The 17,610-nt window shown below is 47.0% G+C and overlaps 1 protein-coding gene across 1 annotated transcript; it reads left to right on the top strand.

The window, feature by feature from the left end:
• The first annotated feature begins 7,481 nt into the window (after window positions 1-7,481).
• Window positions 7,482-16,901, top strand: Prokr2 (prokineticin receptor 2). Its single transcript, NM_001281405.1, is given in 3 exon segments — window positions 7,482-7,650; window positions 10,211-10,793; window positions 15,886-16,901. Coding segments are annotated over 2 exon segments (1,155 nt in total). The 5' UTR covers window positions 7,482-7,650; window positions 10,211-10,335; the 3' UTR covers window positions 16,583-16,901.
• The last annotated feature ends 709 nt before the right edge of the window (window positions 16,902-17,610 follow it).

Raw genomic sequence — 17,610 nt, 5'->3', positions numbered from 1 at the left:
CCTTGGTGGTGATGGTATGACCTCTCAGTTCAGTTTCCCATGATGCCCCTGCAGTGTAAGTTCCTGCTGGCAAAACAAGTAGGAAATAGTTGTTTCTTTCAGGAGCTAATTCTTCATCAAGAAAATCAAGCAAGGAGGTTGAGTGTGGTGGCTCACACCTTTAATGCCAGCATTCAGGAGGCAGAGGCAGGTGAATCTTGGGTAGTTTGAGGCCAGCCTGGTCTACAGAGTGAGTTTCAGGAAAGCCACCTACTGAGACCCTGGGTCAGATAGATAGATAGATAGATAGATAGATAGATAGATAGATAGAAAAGAAGAGAGAAAGAAAAAACAGCAAGAACCACTAGGACAAGATCAGTCCCTTGTCTGGAAAACTAGGGACCATCAAATGGCCTCAGGCAGATCCAGTGTTAACCACCTTGCAAGTAAACAGGAGATGCCCACTTTAGAACTCTGGGCAACTCAACTGCCCATATAGATTGAATTCACTGGCTTAAAAGCTCCTGTTTGGGTGCCAGCTTTGTAGGTTACAAAACAAACCTTATGTAAGTGGACGCGCACCATAGGGCAAACTATAAACATCAGGGAGAACTTTGCCATTGGGTGTTGGGAGGGCTAGAAAAGGGAGCATGGCATCTGCTATGAACTAAGACTCGGGAGCTATTCACAGTGGGCTTGCTTCTCTGCACTTACCTGCCTCTCTCCGTGGTGTCACCGCCCCTGTGCCCATGGTCCTAGGACGTGTAGGGAGACGGATGTGAGCCTTGGAGCAAGCCAATGAGCAGCTGTCTTCTATGGCTCTTGCCTCTGCTCCTGCTTGAGTTTCTGGGATGACTTCCCTCAGCAGTGGACTGCCACCAGGGGGAGTAAAGCCGAATCCACCCTTCCCCTCCAAGCTGCTTTTGGTCGTGGCAACTGAGAAGCAACCATGACAGCCACCATGAAGGACCGAAATCTCCGAGTGGCTTCTGGTGGGTGTGGTCAGAGCATACAAAACTACGTATACAGTCCCACACTCCCTGGCCTCCAAGGGCTGGAATCCTGACCCCAGGCTGTATCCCAAGGAAGAGGATGAAGTCTGCTTTGCATCTCAAATCCGTAATTTATTATGTACCCTTTGGCCCTTCATCTTTTTTAGCTGCTTCTTCTCACACTCGCGCAAAAATTACCTGGTTCTGTTAGTTTCAATGACAGCAGACATCAGAATCTACCTTAGAGTAAGTTAAATAGAAAAAGACAATGAGACTCCAAAGAGACTGAGGTGATGACATCGCATCCAAAGGCAGGTCTGGATTCGGGAGCCGAGAGGCAAGTGTGGTGGGTGCCATTATCCGGCTCAGTTCTTGGCCTCTCCCTGTTCCGGGCCTTTCACGACGGAACTTTGCAATGCTCTCCCATGGAGGGCAGGGTGGACTTCCCCAACCCTTGACTCTCAACGTGTGCCCAGCGGATGAAATAAAAGCACACGTAATCAAATGGAGACTCACATCTGGCTTCTTTGATCGGGCACCTCTGCCATTGCCATAAGAGCAGAATGTTCAGATGAATTCACTGGGGGTGACAGACACAAACAGACCAGTTAGGAAGTTATAGCACAGCCATGCAAAGCAGCGGCAGGTGGCAGGTGTCCCCGGGTGTCGTTCCCCCGTCACCAACAACTAACACCTAGACAGAGAAACAGCTCACCCTGGTCATCGCGTGTTTGTCTTCCAGATGTCAGGCCACAAAGTGTCACCACGAAAAGCTCGTATACTGAAGGCTTGATCTCCAGTGGCAGCAGTGTCCAGACTGTGTTTGACTCTCGAAGACTATGACCTCATGAGTGGATTAATCCACTGGTTCATATGGTCACGGCCTTCCTAGGAGGTGGGGTCTCGGTGTAGAAACAGGTCTCTGGGAGCACCCTTTGCAGGGTGTGTCTTGTCCCCCGGCCCCTCCTCTTGACCACACATCAAGTTTTGTAGTTTCTGTGACACGAGGAGCTTTCTTTCCGTGCTTTTGTTGTACCACGTGCCCAGAAACATGAGACCAGCTGACTGAGGACTGAAGTCTCTGAAACCAGGGGCCGAAATAGGTCTTTTCTCTTCTAAGTTCTTTCTGCCAGGTGCTTTTCCCAACAACGAAAAGAACTCCAAGTGTCCTCTGCTTTCTCTAAACAGACGGGTCTGATCTATGTGCGCATCGGCCGACTGAGCTGCTTTATGATTTGACTCACACCTTCCAGATTATCGGCCAAGGGCTCAATCGCGCCCTCTGCTGGCAGAACAGGGAACTTTCGTTCTGTGCTGTGAGCTTTCCCAAGGAGCCTAAGTTCTGCTTACTTCCTCCACCTTAGCACGGGCTTTGTCTCCTCTCTTGACCACCTTCCCTTCTCCATCGTGTCCTTCCATTCGCCACAGCGCTTCCTATGGCCAGCTCCCTAGCAAGCACAGTACACGCAAATCTCCGTCTCTAGATGTTTTAAGTACCCCAACTTAAGGTCCTATTTCACTTCACAAATCAAGGTCATACTCTTTTAATATTCAAGTTAACCCAGAGCCTTCTGTCACTCACAATGATAACAACTTTCACTCCCTCCTAAAACGAGTCCAAGCACATTTATGCTTGATTGATTGACATTTGCACACATCTGAGAAATTGTCCTCATACATGTGTACCACTCTAGAATTCGGGTGGCATGTAGCATGATTGCATTGTTTCCTGAGCTCGGGGAAGGTGACACGAATACCTGAGCACCAGGTCTTCACCTGGAGGTGAAAGCCAGAGATACAGAGGCACAAAGGAAATCAAAACTGAAGTGCTTCTTATAAAAAAGTCTTTCCCAATCTCAGTCAGCAGGACTGGAAAGCCTTTGGTGTTCCTCAATAGCTAGAACACTCTCAACCCCCACCTTTCCAGCCAAAAAAGGTCCATACCCCCTTACCACAAAGGAAATGGCATTAACTAAACTCTGTTAGAGTTCATCGTGCATGCATGCGTGTGCGAATGCGTGTGTGCATGTGTGTGTGTGTGTGTGCATGCAAGTGCTGAACTCCAAACACAGAGCCTTGTACATTCTAGGAAAGTGCACTACCACTGAGTTACATGCCTAGTCCTAGCTTCTTTTAAACAGGCTCTCACTTGTGTCCCATGCTGGGCTTGAAGTCCTGACCTCAACCTGCCAGAGTGCTGGGATTACAGGTGAGCATGCCCATACCCAGCTGGACTTTAGCTTTGAGCCTGGTGACCAGCTCCATCCTTCAAGGAGTTCACTCACTCATCACACCTCTCCCTCCTACTGCCTCCTCCTGGACTTCAAAACTGAAACAGTTTAATGGCAATCCCAAAAAGTCTCTAGGGTTTTTGTCCACAGACAGGAAGTAGGGATACCGGCCATAAGATCTGACATCTCTTCATTCTCCCCACTGACATCTGGTTTAGCCCTCTGAAACCAGAGAGGCAGCCAGAGCTCTTCCTAATCATGCCAGCCCACTGGTGTCTCACCCAGTCATTCTACAGAAGCCTGGAAAAGCAGGTAGGGTGTGCAAAAGGTAGAAGCTAGGGCACCTTGAACCTCAACAGTAATTCACAAAGCTAAATTACACTCTTACAGAGTTTATCTACCAATGTGTCTAGAGTCAATAACAATGTCACAGTCTTAACTTGATTTCTGACTGTTCCACAAGAGATACACAGACATAGAAAAATGACTTGAAGGAATTTTAGAACAGAGCCCATGCCCTCCCATATTTTGGAAGACTGGAGGGAACTATGTCTTCAGGACTGAGGGTAGGAAGCATTGCTGAGAAATCTTGTTCTGGAATATTGTTTCTTCTAGCTCAATAGACATATGTTCATCAGTGTGGGACCTTGACCTCTGCCCAACAGACTGCTTCATAGGAGCCTTTGGTGCTTTTGTGACAGGATCTGACACAAAACCTTGTGCAAATGCATTTTATGCTTTGACTCAGCAATACTACTTCTCAGAATTTGTCATACAAATATACTTACCCATGTACCAAAAGATGTGTAGACTGATAAACTGTAATATGTATGTTATTCTATACCATAACATGACAAGAATTAAAAATTGGAAATAATTTAATTTGTAGTTTTACAGACAATTTGAAACTGTTACAATGTATCTAACAATGTGGGTTTTAAAAAGCAACAGCAGTGTGTCTACACAATAGACTATGTTACAGCAGAAGGATGAGGAAGTCAGCTGTGTATTGGATATGGACATGTTTGAGATAGGGGGATAAATGAGAACAGGGAAAAGGAAAAGCTAGAAGAATATGAAGGAATCCCTAAGAATGGGAGGCAGAAGGTTGATGGGGAGGGGTAAACGTGCTAATTTACAAGACATCACCCTATGTGATTTAATTTTTGAACTGTGTGAGTTTACTTTTGACTGAGAAGCTGTCCTGAAACATGGCACATCCTTAAGACACTGGTATCACAATCGAGATACAGGCAATCTATGTGCTCCAGATTGCTTTTGGTCAGAGAGTTTTATCCCAGCAACAAAATAAAACTAAGACAGTCCCCACACTTTGTCTCCTCTGAATACACTGGAGCGATAGGAAGGGGTGAGTAAATGGAGTCATTATGGCTGTCTCAGGCTCACCCAACAATTCAGTGCTTCCCTTTAGCAGTCAAGAATCTTCCAGAGATGCTATTCTGAGGCAGCATTAACCAGCTCTAATTTCCTGAATAATACTGGAGTTCCTCCCAAGGCACATACTTTGTGATGTGTGTTGGACAGGGTGGTGTAATGGTTCATCTTCTAGGATTTCTTGTGTTTGAAATTTGGTCCTGTGGTAATAAGAGGTGATGGGACCTTCAAGAGGTAGAACCTATTGTGACATCTTAGGTCACTTGGGACATGTCCTTAGAAGGGACAAATAGGATTGCTCTGGGACCTCAGGCTTGCTCTGGCTTCTTGTCGTGTGACCTCTTTCTTTCACACAAAGTTCCCATCATGACATGAAAACATTCCACGAGATAATGCTGGGGTCATGTCTTTGAACCTCCAAATCTGTATCCTAAATGTATCTTTTCTTTATAAAGTACCCAGTTGTGGGTATTTTGTTACAGTAAAGAAAACTGACTTGAGGGAATCAATCCAGATGTAATATTTTCAAAATGTTACAACTGCTGAGTTTTTAATCATTCATGTCTCTCAAGTAGATTCAAATATACAACCTCCTGGCCACAAATTAAAGATCTCCTTTCCTCATCTCCCCATTTCCTCAGCACCCATGGCAACTACTGAGGCCACTTACTCAAGGATATGCGTTGGGGCAAGGCTGCACAATGTTTCACGTTAGCTTTTGCCTTTCCTTCCCCTTATGATCATGTTACAGAGTTCAGCAAAGCCTCTCCCACCTACAAAGACTTCAGAGAGGAGATTTTAACTGACAGTTTGAGAAACTGCTGACTAGAGGTGGGGGGGAGGGGATCATTAATAACTAGCATCTCCCCTGACTAAGAAATCTCCACTTCCAGGCTTGCAAGCTTATGAGACAAAGTCAGGACACAAAGTTGTCTCCAACTGTATACTGTGAAATATTCAACCCTTCAACCCCCTACTTACCCAGGATTGCCTGGCTTCACCGCCATCTCAGTGTGAATGCCATCAGTAAGACTCCTCATCCAGGGGAATGCTCCTTTGCCCCCTGTGGTGGCCTGGATCCAGCATGACACCATGTTCCCCTGGGCATCTGATCTCACCAGTGGTGTAACTCTCAGCAGCTGACACCTCCCACTCAAATCTCGAAACTCTCCCTTCTCAGCCTTAGGCTTTCTCCATCACATAAGGAGTTCCATGACTCACATGGAAGGGCAATTGACACTCCCAAGAAAACTGTCTGAAAAAGAAAGGAAAACTGTCCATTGGAGCTAGGGGTTTGGGGCAATGGTTGTATGTTCTAGCTGCCCTGTGCTGCCATGGATAACCATGAGACAGAGCCCCCAATGGCCATAGCATCCCTTGCTCATTAATGCAGAATGAATTGGTTCTTGCCCCCCTTATCACTTCCTGTGTACCCCACACTTACTTTCCATAAGCTGCCTGCACTCAAGTTTGTTTAGGGGTCATTTTGAGGAGCCTGAATTAAGACAACTACTTCAACACTCTAAAGCACTGTCTCCTTGGGGACTGCATGCTGGTCCCCTGATACATAAATTCTGCCGAGACATCAAATTGCTAAGATGGCAACTATGGGTTCCCTGACCTGTGTGAATATGACCCTGCCCTAAATCTATCTTGGGGAATGCTATGAGCACACCTGAGGGTCCTAAGCGTCTGTATCTCCTGTATAAGGGGTGAGCTGGTGGACATGGCCCAGAAGGGGTGAAGTGTTTAATTGAAGTTGATAAGTGTGAACAAACCCTTGAAAGAATGTCCTAAAGAGTATGTTCAGGTATCTGACCACAGCATCAGTTTGCTCCTTGTACAAAAACAAAACAAAACTGCAAGGACCTTCCTCCAGTCTGGAAATTGTCCTGATCAGCCAGTGTCAGAGACTGAGCAGTAGTATCCTTTGCAAGCAGCTGTGACTTCCACCTATGCGCAGAGTTGGAGTGTGTGTGTGTGTGTGTGTGTGTGTGTGTGTGTGTGTGTGTACAAGTTTCCAGTGCCAGCCTCTCCCCTGTGAGGAAGGCAGAAAGGCAGGTCTCCTGTCCTGACTTGGGGGTACGGGGGAAGTGGGACAGTGGGTCCGTTTCATATAAGGTAGCACAGGCAGAACCACAGAACACCCTATCCCAAATAACTTTTCCAAGTCTTTTACATGGGAAATTTAAATTAGCAGCCTATTGGTTGTGCCCCATCTAGAAAATGCTCTCCATGGCCAACACACAGTTCTTGCTTTAACATGGCAATTTATAAAGCCCTCCGTTTCTGGGCTGGATGGATAACTCCTCTGGAAGCAAGGAAGGGGCCCAGGAGTCTCCACGGAGAGGCTACAAGTTGGACTAAGATTGTCTTTGCGTAGCCAAGGAATATTATAGGAAAGGTCATTTCAGAGTTTGCTTGGGGACCACAGAATCGACAAACCATGCCGCCACCACCACCATTTCCAGCTTCACCTCTTAATTGAGGTCTGCATTCCAGTATGGGGGCCTCCTCTGCACCACCTCTGAGAGAAGACAGAGGGCTAGAACGCTGGCGCTGAGAACTTGTACACACACACACACACACACACACACACACACACACACACACACACACTCATACACTCCAACTCTGCACATGGGTGGAAATCACAGCTGCTTGCAGAGGATGCTACTGCTCAGTCTCTGAGATACTGTGGATGCCCATTCGCGAATGTTTCACGCGGTTCAAGAGCTTAGGAAGCCTACTGAAGGACCGCCGCATAGTCTGAGACCCTTTTTTAGCCTGACTGGAGGCAGGCCGGGTCCCCGGGGCGGAGTCGGGAGCCAGTAGGGGCGGGCCACTAGGGCTGGTCCCAGACTGTGGGATGAGTTGCAGGGAGAAGCCGCAACTCCAGACAGACAGACGCGCAGAAAGGCAAGGAGGAGAGCGGGACAGAGTGGTACACGCCCACCAAGCACGCGGCTAGCCACTGTCCCCAGAGCCCAGGCCGCGCCCACCTATCGCGCCACCGCAGGCCTGGGGGTGCGCCCCTGGAGGCACCGAGGCAGGTGAGTGCCGGGTGGTGGTGGGCTGACTCCGGGCACTGAGAAGTCCTGGAGATCCCTTCCAGCCTTCGGGCACTGAGGTTGGGGACTAGGGCGTAGCTCGGGAACCAGGGACGCGGGCAGAAGGCGAGTTGAGAAGGGCGGAGGTATCCGGGCCATTCCCATGACCCTCAGACAGCCCTGGTGGCTGGCTTTTTTTCTTGGGCTTGAATTTTCCACTGGATTTCTAACCCGGGGGCAGGGCAGCCTCATCTCCGAGACTAGTGGGAAACAAGGGACAGGCTGGCAGGCTCTCCCCTATTGCCTGCAGGCTGGTGCTGAGAAGCCAGTCAGAACTCCCACTTATCTGTCCCCGGTGTCACCCTGTGCAAGACCAATAGACAACCCAGAGGGAGGACACTAGGGTACAGACTTCGCTGGGACCCAAACTGTCAAGTGTGGTGAAGCCCGCAGCTGATCCGTATGTAGTAAGTTGGGGTTTCACTAATGCCCCTGTGACTGCTGTTCCTGGCCGTCCCCTGCCGATCTCCCTGCCTTCACAAGGCTGGACAGACCTCGCTGTCCAGTTTGATGGCTTCTTGCTATCCCTACTCGCAGCTCCCACACTGGTAGGTGTGGTGAGGTGTGAGAGGAGGCGATTCGTGGATGATGAAACAGACCACGTTAGGCTGGGGTCCTCTCCCCAGCCACCCAGGGACCCCTTTCCCTGTAGCGGTCGCCTCCTGGGGGATAGCATTCCTCTCCCTACTGTGGACATCTGAAGGCACCAGGGTTATAAAGGAGTTCTCAAGCAGCGAAGAACAGCCCTTAGAGTCCCTGGGCATCCCCATCTGTTCTTAGAGGCTGTTTTCAGTTCAGTCTGGTCTCAGAGCAGCCACCACTTGAGATGACACAGATGCCCACAAGGCTCAGTCCCTCCTTAGTCAAGGGTGGCTGAGGATGGGAATCTGGGCACCCAGGGAAGGGTTCCAGGCACAGACCCAGAACAGCAGAGACAACCTGGGGAGAAATGATTTATTCTAGAACAGGTTTTTCCATTCAGGAGGACCTCAGTCACCTGAGATTTTCTTACATGTCCCTGGGTTTATAAACATATAAAGTAGGTGTATAAGTCAAACACGTGCAGATAAAAATCATTAATGTATTTTAAAACAATTCTTTGATATGCATATAATTTTACCAGTTATTGATGAGGAAAGCAAATTTGCATACTAATGAGATTGATTACTTATTTTTACATAAAAATACAGCATATTTAATGTGTTTTCACATTGAATGATATTTTGATTTTATAACCACCAATACTGAGAATATCACTTCATATAAACTCAGGGCCATTTGAGAAACTGTTGTAAATCCTGTCCTAATTCCAAACCAGATTTCATTTAATGACCATTTTTAATGAAACTCAAGTCAACTGCTCAAACAGCAATTTTTAAATTTTTATTATACCTCTGTGTGTGGGGGGGGTGGCTGAGTACCGTCTGAAGCCAAAAAAGGGTATCCGAGAAGGCATCTAGAATTACAGACAATTTTAAGCAAGCCAGTGTTAATGCTGAGAACTGAACTCTGAACTCTGGTCTTATTCAAGAGCAGCAAGCACCCATGATTAACTACTAAGCCATCTCTCAGCCCTTCACATAGAAATTTTAAAATCAAAAATGTTTTAGCACAATAAATCCAAGAACACCCCCGTTAGTAGCTGAATGAAACAGTGTGTGTCTATAATTCCACTGCTTGGTCGACTGAGTCAAAAGGATCAGGAGTTTAAGGTCAGCCTAAGTGGCATGACTCTGCCTCAAAAATAAAACAAACAAGCAAAAAAGATAGATCAGTTTGGTACTTACGTACTCAGGAATGGTGACATTCGAAGCCTTTTGTTTTACATAAGTAAACCATTATGTTTCTATGAGATCAGAAAGCTTTGGTGTACAATAATTGTACAAGTACAATTCATAGCACAGTCTGGTCTGAGGCAAGGTGTTTCAGGCCCTGTTCACTGGCACTGCAAAGAGAGATAAAATGCAGGTCAAGGCGCACATGTGTGTTTAGAAACAAGGCTACAGTGAAATCTCCTGATGCAACGTGGTTGAGGGATGCCAGAAACAGCTTCAATTCATTGCATGTTTGATTTTATTTTTTGAACTCATTTTTGGCCATTCAGAAACCATTTGCTGTCACCCAGATTTTTGCAACCCCCACAGTTTAAGAGGCTGTTTTACAACATCAGTTTAAGAAGCTGGTTTCTAGAGCCCCTAAGCAAAGAACAGGCAGGCAGCAGGAAAGCCACTCCCACCCACAAACAGATTACTCTCCGTCCCCGGCCTTATGCCGTTGTCTGATAAGGTTGAGAGTAACAACAGCCAAACCAGCACTGTCTGATGGAAGAAGGATAAGGGCGTCCATCCCCCTTGGGAGAGTCCAGTTCATTCTGTGGCCGGCAGGAAGAGGGTCTCCCATCTCTTACCTCTGGGTGGGTCTGGTTGGACTGTACCTGGGAACTGTGGGAGAATCTGTTATATCTGATGTTTGCTGTCCATTCCTTGTGTCTTCCCCACCCCAGATCCTGAATGGTATCAATTCTCCTCAAGGATTCCAGCAGGGAACTGCACACACTGACCCCCGCTGGAGGTGCTGAACTCCACCTGGACACTCCTCCCTGATACCATCCCTCCTGCAGGCATCAACATGGCAGCCCAGAACAGAAACACTAGCTTTGCACCTGATCTGAATCCACCTCAAGATCATGTCTCCTCTCTCCCCTTCAACTTCAGTTACAGTGACTACGACCTCCCCCTGGATGATGATGAGGACATGACCAAGACACAGACCTTCTTTGCAGCCAAGATTGTCATTGGCGTGGCACTGGCAGGCATCATGCTAGTCTGTGGCATTGGCAACTTTGTCTTTATTGCTGCCCTTGCCCGCTACAAGAAGCTACGCAACCTTACCAACCTCCTCATTGCTAACTTGGCCATCTCTGACTTTCTGGTGGCAATCGTCTGCTGCCCCTTTGAGATGGACTATTACGTGGTACGTCAACTTTCCTGGGAGCATGGTCACGTGCTTTGTGCTTCTGTCAACTACCTTCGTACAGTCTCTCTTTATGTCTCCACCAATGCCCTGCTGGCCATCGCTATTGACAGGTGAGGTTCACTTCCGCTTTCACGGGCTGGCATCACTCCAGATGCAAGTCCTATGATTTGTTGAGAAGACTTTCTCCAGCTGTGTTCTGTTCACCAACATTTGAGCGAGCTGGAAACTTCTGGGTCCCATAGTTCTGGTCATGACCTGAGATCTGCATCAGATGTAGGCAGTCATGATCTCCAACACAAAGGCAGAAGGCAAAAAGTTCAGGCAGCAACTACTCAAGAGCCATGGGGTAGTTAACTAGGGCAGCTCCCAGTCTAGGCCATGGTACCAAGTTTCTCACATAGCTGAGTCCAGATACAAAACATTCCATTGCCTGAGAAGGTTCCTGTGCCCCTGGTGATTTCCACTCCCAGTCCCAGAAATCACTCTCTGTCATCACAGTTCAGATCTGTCTGTTCTTTAGTCACTTCATCAGAATCATGCAGCATGTAGCATTCCTTCTAGTGACTTCGTTGCAGAGCTGACTTGAAAGTAAGAGAGCAGAGTTTGCTTACAGGAAAAAGGGAAGGACATGTTTGCTTTAGCTGTTTTGCATGCATCTGCATGCTTATTTACATACATTTGCATGAGACCTTCTACAAGTCCTTGCTCTGTTATAAATTTATAGGTAAGATTTATAACAGCAGCTAATGAGACATCCTGCATGTTTCATTCATGTACACAGTTTTAGGTCAGCATTGTCACCAGTGGCGGGGGTAGGGAAGGGCGGAGGGGACCTTTTGAGCTGTTTGGAAATGCATTCTGATGTGCTTAGTGGCCTTCCCCTTTATCTCCTTCAGCTCTTGTTTCTCCCTTGTTCTAAGAGCTGTTTAGTGCTCTCTAACACACCAGTTAGTTATTTTCCAGTTCTATTAACAAAAGACACAGGAACAAGATGCTTTTTCCTTTTTATAGCAAGATACCTGTGGGAAAGCACCTTTGTTACATCCAGTTCTGAGGCTCTGCAGTCTGGAAGCCAGCTTATGAGATATACACTCACCAGACAGCTGCACAAGAGTCTTCAGGAAAATCATCAGCCTATCACTTGCTATAGTGATTGAGTCTAGTTCCTGAACCCCACCCACCCAAGTCTCCTGAATGGGAATCCCTTGAGCTGGGAGTTGTAAAAGCTCTGCATTTTTATTCACTTTCATGAGTGACTCTAAGCGATTGGCCTCCTTGTAAGCTTTGTGTCACTGACGGTGGTGTCAATTTTGCTTTATCTTATGGTCTGTGATGCTGCAATGACACAGACAGCAGAGGCTCCATTTTTCCCCAGCCAACCCTTCCCCACACAGCTTCCCACTCCACCAAGTGTGCCACACTCCCAGTGACTGTCTTCCTCTGCCTTTCTTCCTGTCCCTCACCCATTGACTCCACACTTATGTTCAGCTTTTTGCCACTTGGCAAGTCATGATAGGCACTCTGATGCTCTGCTGACCTGTCTTTTATTCCCCAGGAGACTATATCTTCACACGGTGTACAAATACGCCACAACAATCATAGGATATAAATCCTGAGTCTAGCATTTTGGGCTATGCCAGCCTGACTTTCCATTTCATATTGTGTATGAAAATATAGATGTCCTTCCCCAAAGATATATTTTAAGAGCAATCATCATGCCTTGGGTCTTTTTGTCTCCAACTAAGATACATATATGTTAATTTGTGCTATCCCCCCAATCCCTCTGACACAGGGATCCACGTGCAGATGAACCAGAAAGCACTGAGAGGAGAATGAGAAGTGAGGGCAACAGACTCATTACTAAAGCTTCCACGGGGATTCCTGCTAAGGAACCTTTGGAGTAGGTGTGGATCACAGTTCAGAGTTCTCCAGGAGCAGGAGAAGGGAGCCAGGGTACTTATACAGGGCTCTTTCAAGTCATTGAATCTCTGAAAATACTGGGTAGGTAACAAAGAGAAAACCCTCAGACAAACAAATAAGCAAATAGGCAGGTGTAGGCATGTTGGAATGCACACACACACACACACACACACACACACACACACACACACACACACACACGCTGAAGTGCCAAAGCAGAGAGGAATGAGGGAGTACACACCAAAGTGGTAAGAACATAGGGGTTTGAGGAAGAACAGAGCAAAATGGTAAAGGCGGGGGGGTGGCGGGGGGGCTATAATCGAGCATACACTGAAGGGGTAAGAGCAGAGGCATATGGAGAAGGTACCGAGCATCTGCCATGGCCACAACAGGCTTTGGGGCTCTGCTGTTCCCAGGCTGTACACACAGAAACCCAAGTCATAGAAGATGTGGCTCTTGGACTCAAGAAGTTTTGTTCCTATTTTTTAAAACTAGGAATTATCAAACATTAATATAATAAAGAAAAAGAAGAACATTAAAGATACACTGATTTATAAATGCTAGGTTTTCAAGAGAGACAAGCATCTCACCTATATAGTCCAGAATGACTTTGAACTCTGATTCTCATGCCTTAAACTTCCCGGCTTTCCTTTATGGTGCTGATTTTTAGGAAATGGGTCTTTTTACTGGGGCCATGCTGGGTAGTTTTTCCTGGGAAGGTATCTGTAGTCACCTCAGATGGAGAAACTTAGGTTGTTAGCTAGAAGAGACCCATGAGCCTCTGTTCTCTTTCCACATAGGTTCTCTCCTAAGAGCCCCCTCAAAAGGCCCTGAGTTTGCCAGGTGAGAAAGAACCCTGTCAAACTTCTGACCTCACCAAGTGCACTATCACAATGTGTGCCATTTCAAGCTAGGACATGTACTATAAAGACACCAGGAAACAGCAACACAGTGGGGCTTAAGCACTGCCCCATGCTCAGCCTGGGTTCCTTGCAGATGCACCAGCCTCCCTATGCATCTCCATTCACTATTTGTTCAAATATGTCTGTTCTGCTCTGTAGAGACATCAGAAGGGCCACTTCGAGCTGTCTTTGGAAGCTGAGTCCAGAGACTATTCTCATGAAGAGGAGGTTGTAGAGAGTTAAAGGAATCCATTGACCTCAAAAGTACTTACACACACACACACACACACACACACACACACACACACACACACTCAAGCAGATATTTGGCAACAGAGACCCCGCAGATGTCTCCCTTGCCAACAAATGAGTCATAGGAAATAATCAGCATAAGCAATGTCCTATAACTCCATCATACATTATGAATGTTTACTTTCTTGGAAGCTGACAAAAATCCTGATAGATTGTCAGTTAAGTCATTATTATCCCCACTTCACAGATGCAGACACTAAGTCTCAGGAGCATAAGCTATTTACCCAAGTACACAGCTTAGAAACTGACCTCCTAATACCTCCTAAGTCAGTGCTCATTTCTTCCTGATTTACTTGATGTTAACAAGGACAAGATTGAGAGAACTATTAAGTCCTGAATTTGTTTTACAGTATCTAAAGACTTTATATCAGTACAGTACACAGAATAATGAATGCCCAACTGTGAGATATTCCTGCCCCAGTCAAGTGGGGGAGTCTACCTGTTTGCCTTTCCAGTCCTGTGATGGATGTGCTCCTAGCCTGGTCACGCAGATAGGTGGAGAGCTCCAGCACATCCACCAGGGAGCCTTCCCCCAATTGTGTGTTAGGATGGGTTCAGCTCTTGGCCCACCACTTCTTGCTCTTGGCCCATACACTTCCTGCTCTTGGCCCACATGGTTCCTGCTCTTGGCCCATACACTTCCTGCTCTTGGCCCACATGGTTCCTGCTCTTGGCCCACCACTTCCTGCTCTTGGTCCACACACTTCCTGCTCTTGGCCCACCACTTCCTGCTCTTGGTCCACACACTTCCTGCTCTTGGCCCACCACTTCCAGCCCTTGGCCCACACACTTCCTGCTCTTAGCCCACTACTTCCTGCTCTTAGCCCACCACTTCCTGCTCTTGGCCCATCACTTCCTGCTCTTGGCCCACACACTTCCTGCTCTTGGCCCACACACTTCCTGCTCTTGGCCCACTACTTCCTGCTCTTGGTCCACACACTTCCTGCTCTTGGCCCACCATTTCCAGCCCTTGGCCCACACACTTCTTGCTCTTGGCCCACACACTTCCTGCTCTTGGTCCACCATTTCCAGCCCTTGGCCCACACACTTCCTGCTCTTGGCCCACCACTTCCTGCTCTTGGCCCACCACTTCCAACCCTTGACCCACCACTTCCTGCTCTTGGCCCACACATTTGTTTCCGGGATAGTTTGTCTCTTACCTACCTCTCACAATTCTTCTCTTCCTCCACCTTCCCCCACCACCCTTCCTGTCCCCCACCCACATAATGCACAGAAATTATTCCAGGACCCAAATAGCTAAGTAACTATCATTCCATCTCTCCAGAAGGGAGACAAGCAACCACACAGGTGATCCTGTTTCCCATGAAGGGTAAAGGTTTAAGGTACCACAGTGAAGCATCTGCATTATGCATTTTCTCTTGAGTGTGAAATGGCATGGGGAGATAGGTCTGAAAGTATTGTATCAGTAGACTGGATTCAGGTATCTGCCATGAACCTGGGCATACCTTACTTCTTACTAGATCCTTAGTCCTACTGCCTCCATAATGCAGGCTGCTGTCTAGCACAAGGTGGGGGGGGGGGGAACCTGAGCAGTGCCCATGCCTTGCTCTGAGGTGCACAGTCTTCTTCCACCTTAAATCAGAGATATTTGGAATAAGAACTTTAAGAGTACCTTGTTCGTGGGCAGGGCAGCAAGACTGAAAACTCAAAGGGTATAATAATACCATGAACAGATGAGTACATGTATCTACTGAAAGATACTCATGCAAGCATATCCTTACCATGTTTAATGTTTGTGGACATCCTGCAAGTACCATTTGTCTCAGGTTGTATTTAGGGAAACAAATCTCAGAGAGAAAATATAATTCCCAATCCCTATGCCAGTCAAGAGAGAAAAGTCAGGTTAATTTAACCTGTCTGCTGTTTCTTTTAAATTTCTAAAGGGACTGTTAATGAGTTAGGGCTGCTGAAACCTGGGTAGTGGACACCTGGGGATTCATAGTGCTGTTTCCAGGCTTTTGTGTATACTCTGGGCTGGTAAAAAAAGAAAAACTGTCAACCATGCTTCCAAGTGTAACCACCATTTCTGGCTTCCATCTCCCTCCAGATACTTGGCCATTGTCCACCCCTTAAAACCACGGATGAATTATCAGACCGCCTCCTTCCTGATTGCTTTGGTCTGGATGGTCTCTATCCTCATCGCCATCCCATCTGCCTACTTCACCACCGAAACCATCCTCGATATTGTCAAAAATCAGGAAAAGATCTTCTGTGGCCAGATCTGGCCAGTGGACCAGCAGCTCTACTACAAATCCTATTTCCTCTTCGTCTTTGGTCTTGAGTTTGTGGGCCCGGTTGTCACCATGACCCTGTGTTATGCCAGGATCTCCCAGGAGCTCTGGTTCAAGGCGGTACCTGGCTTCCAGACAGAGCAGATCCGCAAGAGGCTACGCTGCCGCCGCAAGACAGTGCTGTTGCTCATGGGCATCCTCACAGCCTACGTGCTGTGCTGGGCACCTTTCTATGGCTTTACCATCGTGCGAGACTTCTTCCCTACTGTGTTTGTGAAGGAGAAGCACTACCTCACTGCCTTCTATGTTGTTGAGTGCATCGCCATGAGCAACAGCATGATCAACACCATATGTTTCATGACGGTCAAGAACAACACCATGAAGTACTTCAAGAAGATTCTGCTGCTGCACTGGCAACCTTCTCGCTATGGCAGCAAGTCCAGTGCTGACCTTGACCTCAAAACCAGTGCGGTGCCTGCCACGGAAGAGGTGGATTGTATCAGGCTAAAGTAGCCTGCTGGTGATGTCCAAGAAAAGACAAATTCAATACTCAGTGTATCTCACACCATCAACAACTCATGAGCTACATGCGAAAAGACAGCTGTATCCGTACCCTCCTACCAAATGTGTCTGGATGCTTCTGTGTCCTAACATATAGCACAATTGAAATCTGTGTAACACCTTAAGTTGCTAGACACAAATGGCAGCAAGTGACGTAGACTGACTACCTTTTGTCTGCAAGCCACACCAAGAGATTATTCAAGGATAGGAGATGACATTTGCTGATTACCTGCTACATGCAGAAACAGTTACCCTCCCCCCCCCCAAAAAATGGTAGAATCTATTTGGCATTATCAAGCTCTATCTATCTATCTACTTATCTATTCATCCATCTAGATCACTAAAAAGAGGTCATAAATAACTGGCCAAAGCCATGCTCCATATTCTCTCATCTGTATCTCATCTGTACAGAACTGTCAAAAGGCAATAGAATAAGCACTTAGACACAGTGTAAGGATGACTCCATCAGTATGAAGCCCACTGTCTCATGAGAAGGGAGTTCATACACCATATTTACGTTCCCCACCCCTCTCCAGCTGTCTCCTTGATGTGTGATTTCAAAGGGGGAAAACGTCTTTACCACTAATGTGTCAAATCTCATCAGCCTACAGGATGAAGATGGGAAATTCCAAGACAAGAAATGCATCAGTTCCTGATACTTCAATGCTAATGATTTCAAGGCTCTGGGGTCATGGAGGAAGAAGACACAGAAAGAGGCAGAGGTTGCCAGGGGCAGTGAATATAATCTGTGTCCATTTGTTACAATTTGGACAGTTTTCTAGAACATGCTCTGTTTTGTAAAAGGAACTCTGCTTGAGAACCAAAGATCTGTGTAACAATCCTAATGCCAGGCCTCATCTCTGTGTGTCTCCACTAACGAATTGGGAATGATGAAAACAGATCAATGGGAAAGACCATTGAAGTCATGGTGTGTATGATTTTCAGCTCTACCCTTACTAAGAATGTGACACTGAATAGCT

This window comes from Mesocricetus auratus, unplaced genomic scaffold (genome assembly GCF_017639785.1).
Source record: "Mesocricetus auratus isolate SY011 unplaced genomic scaffold, BCM_Maur_2.0 Super-Scaffold_100004, whole genome shotgun sequence".
Taxonomy (NCBI): domain Eukaryota; kingdom Metazoa; phylum Chordata; class Mammalia; order Rodentia; family Cricetidae; genus Mesocricetus; species Mesocricetus auratus.
Note: the sequence above shows the minus strand (reverse complement) of the source record. Positions and strands in the feature narration are given on the sequence as shown.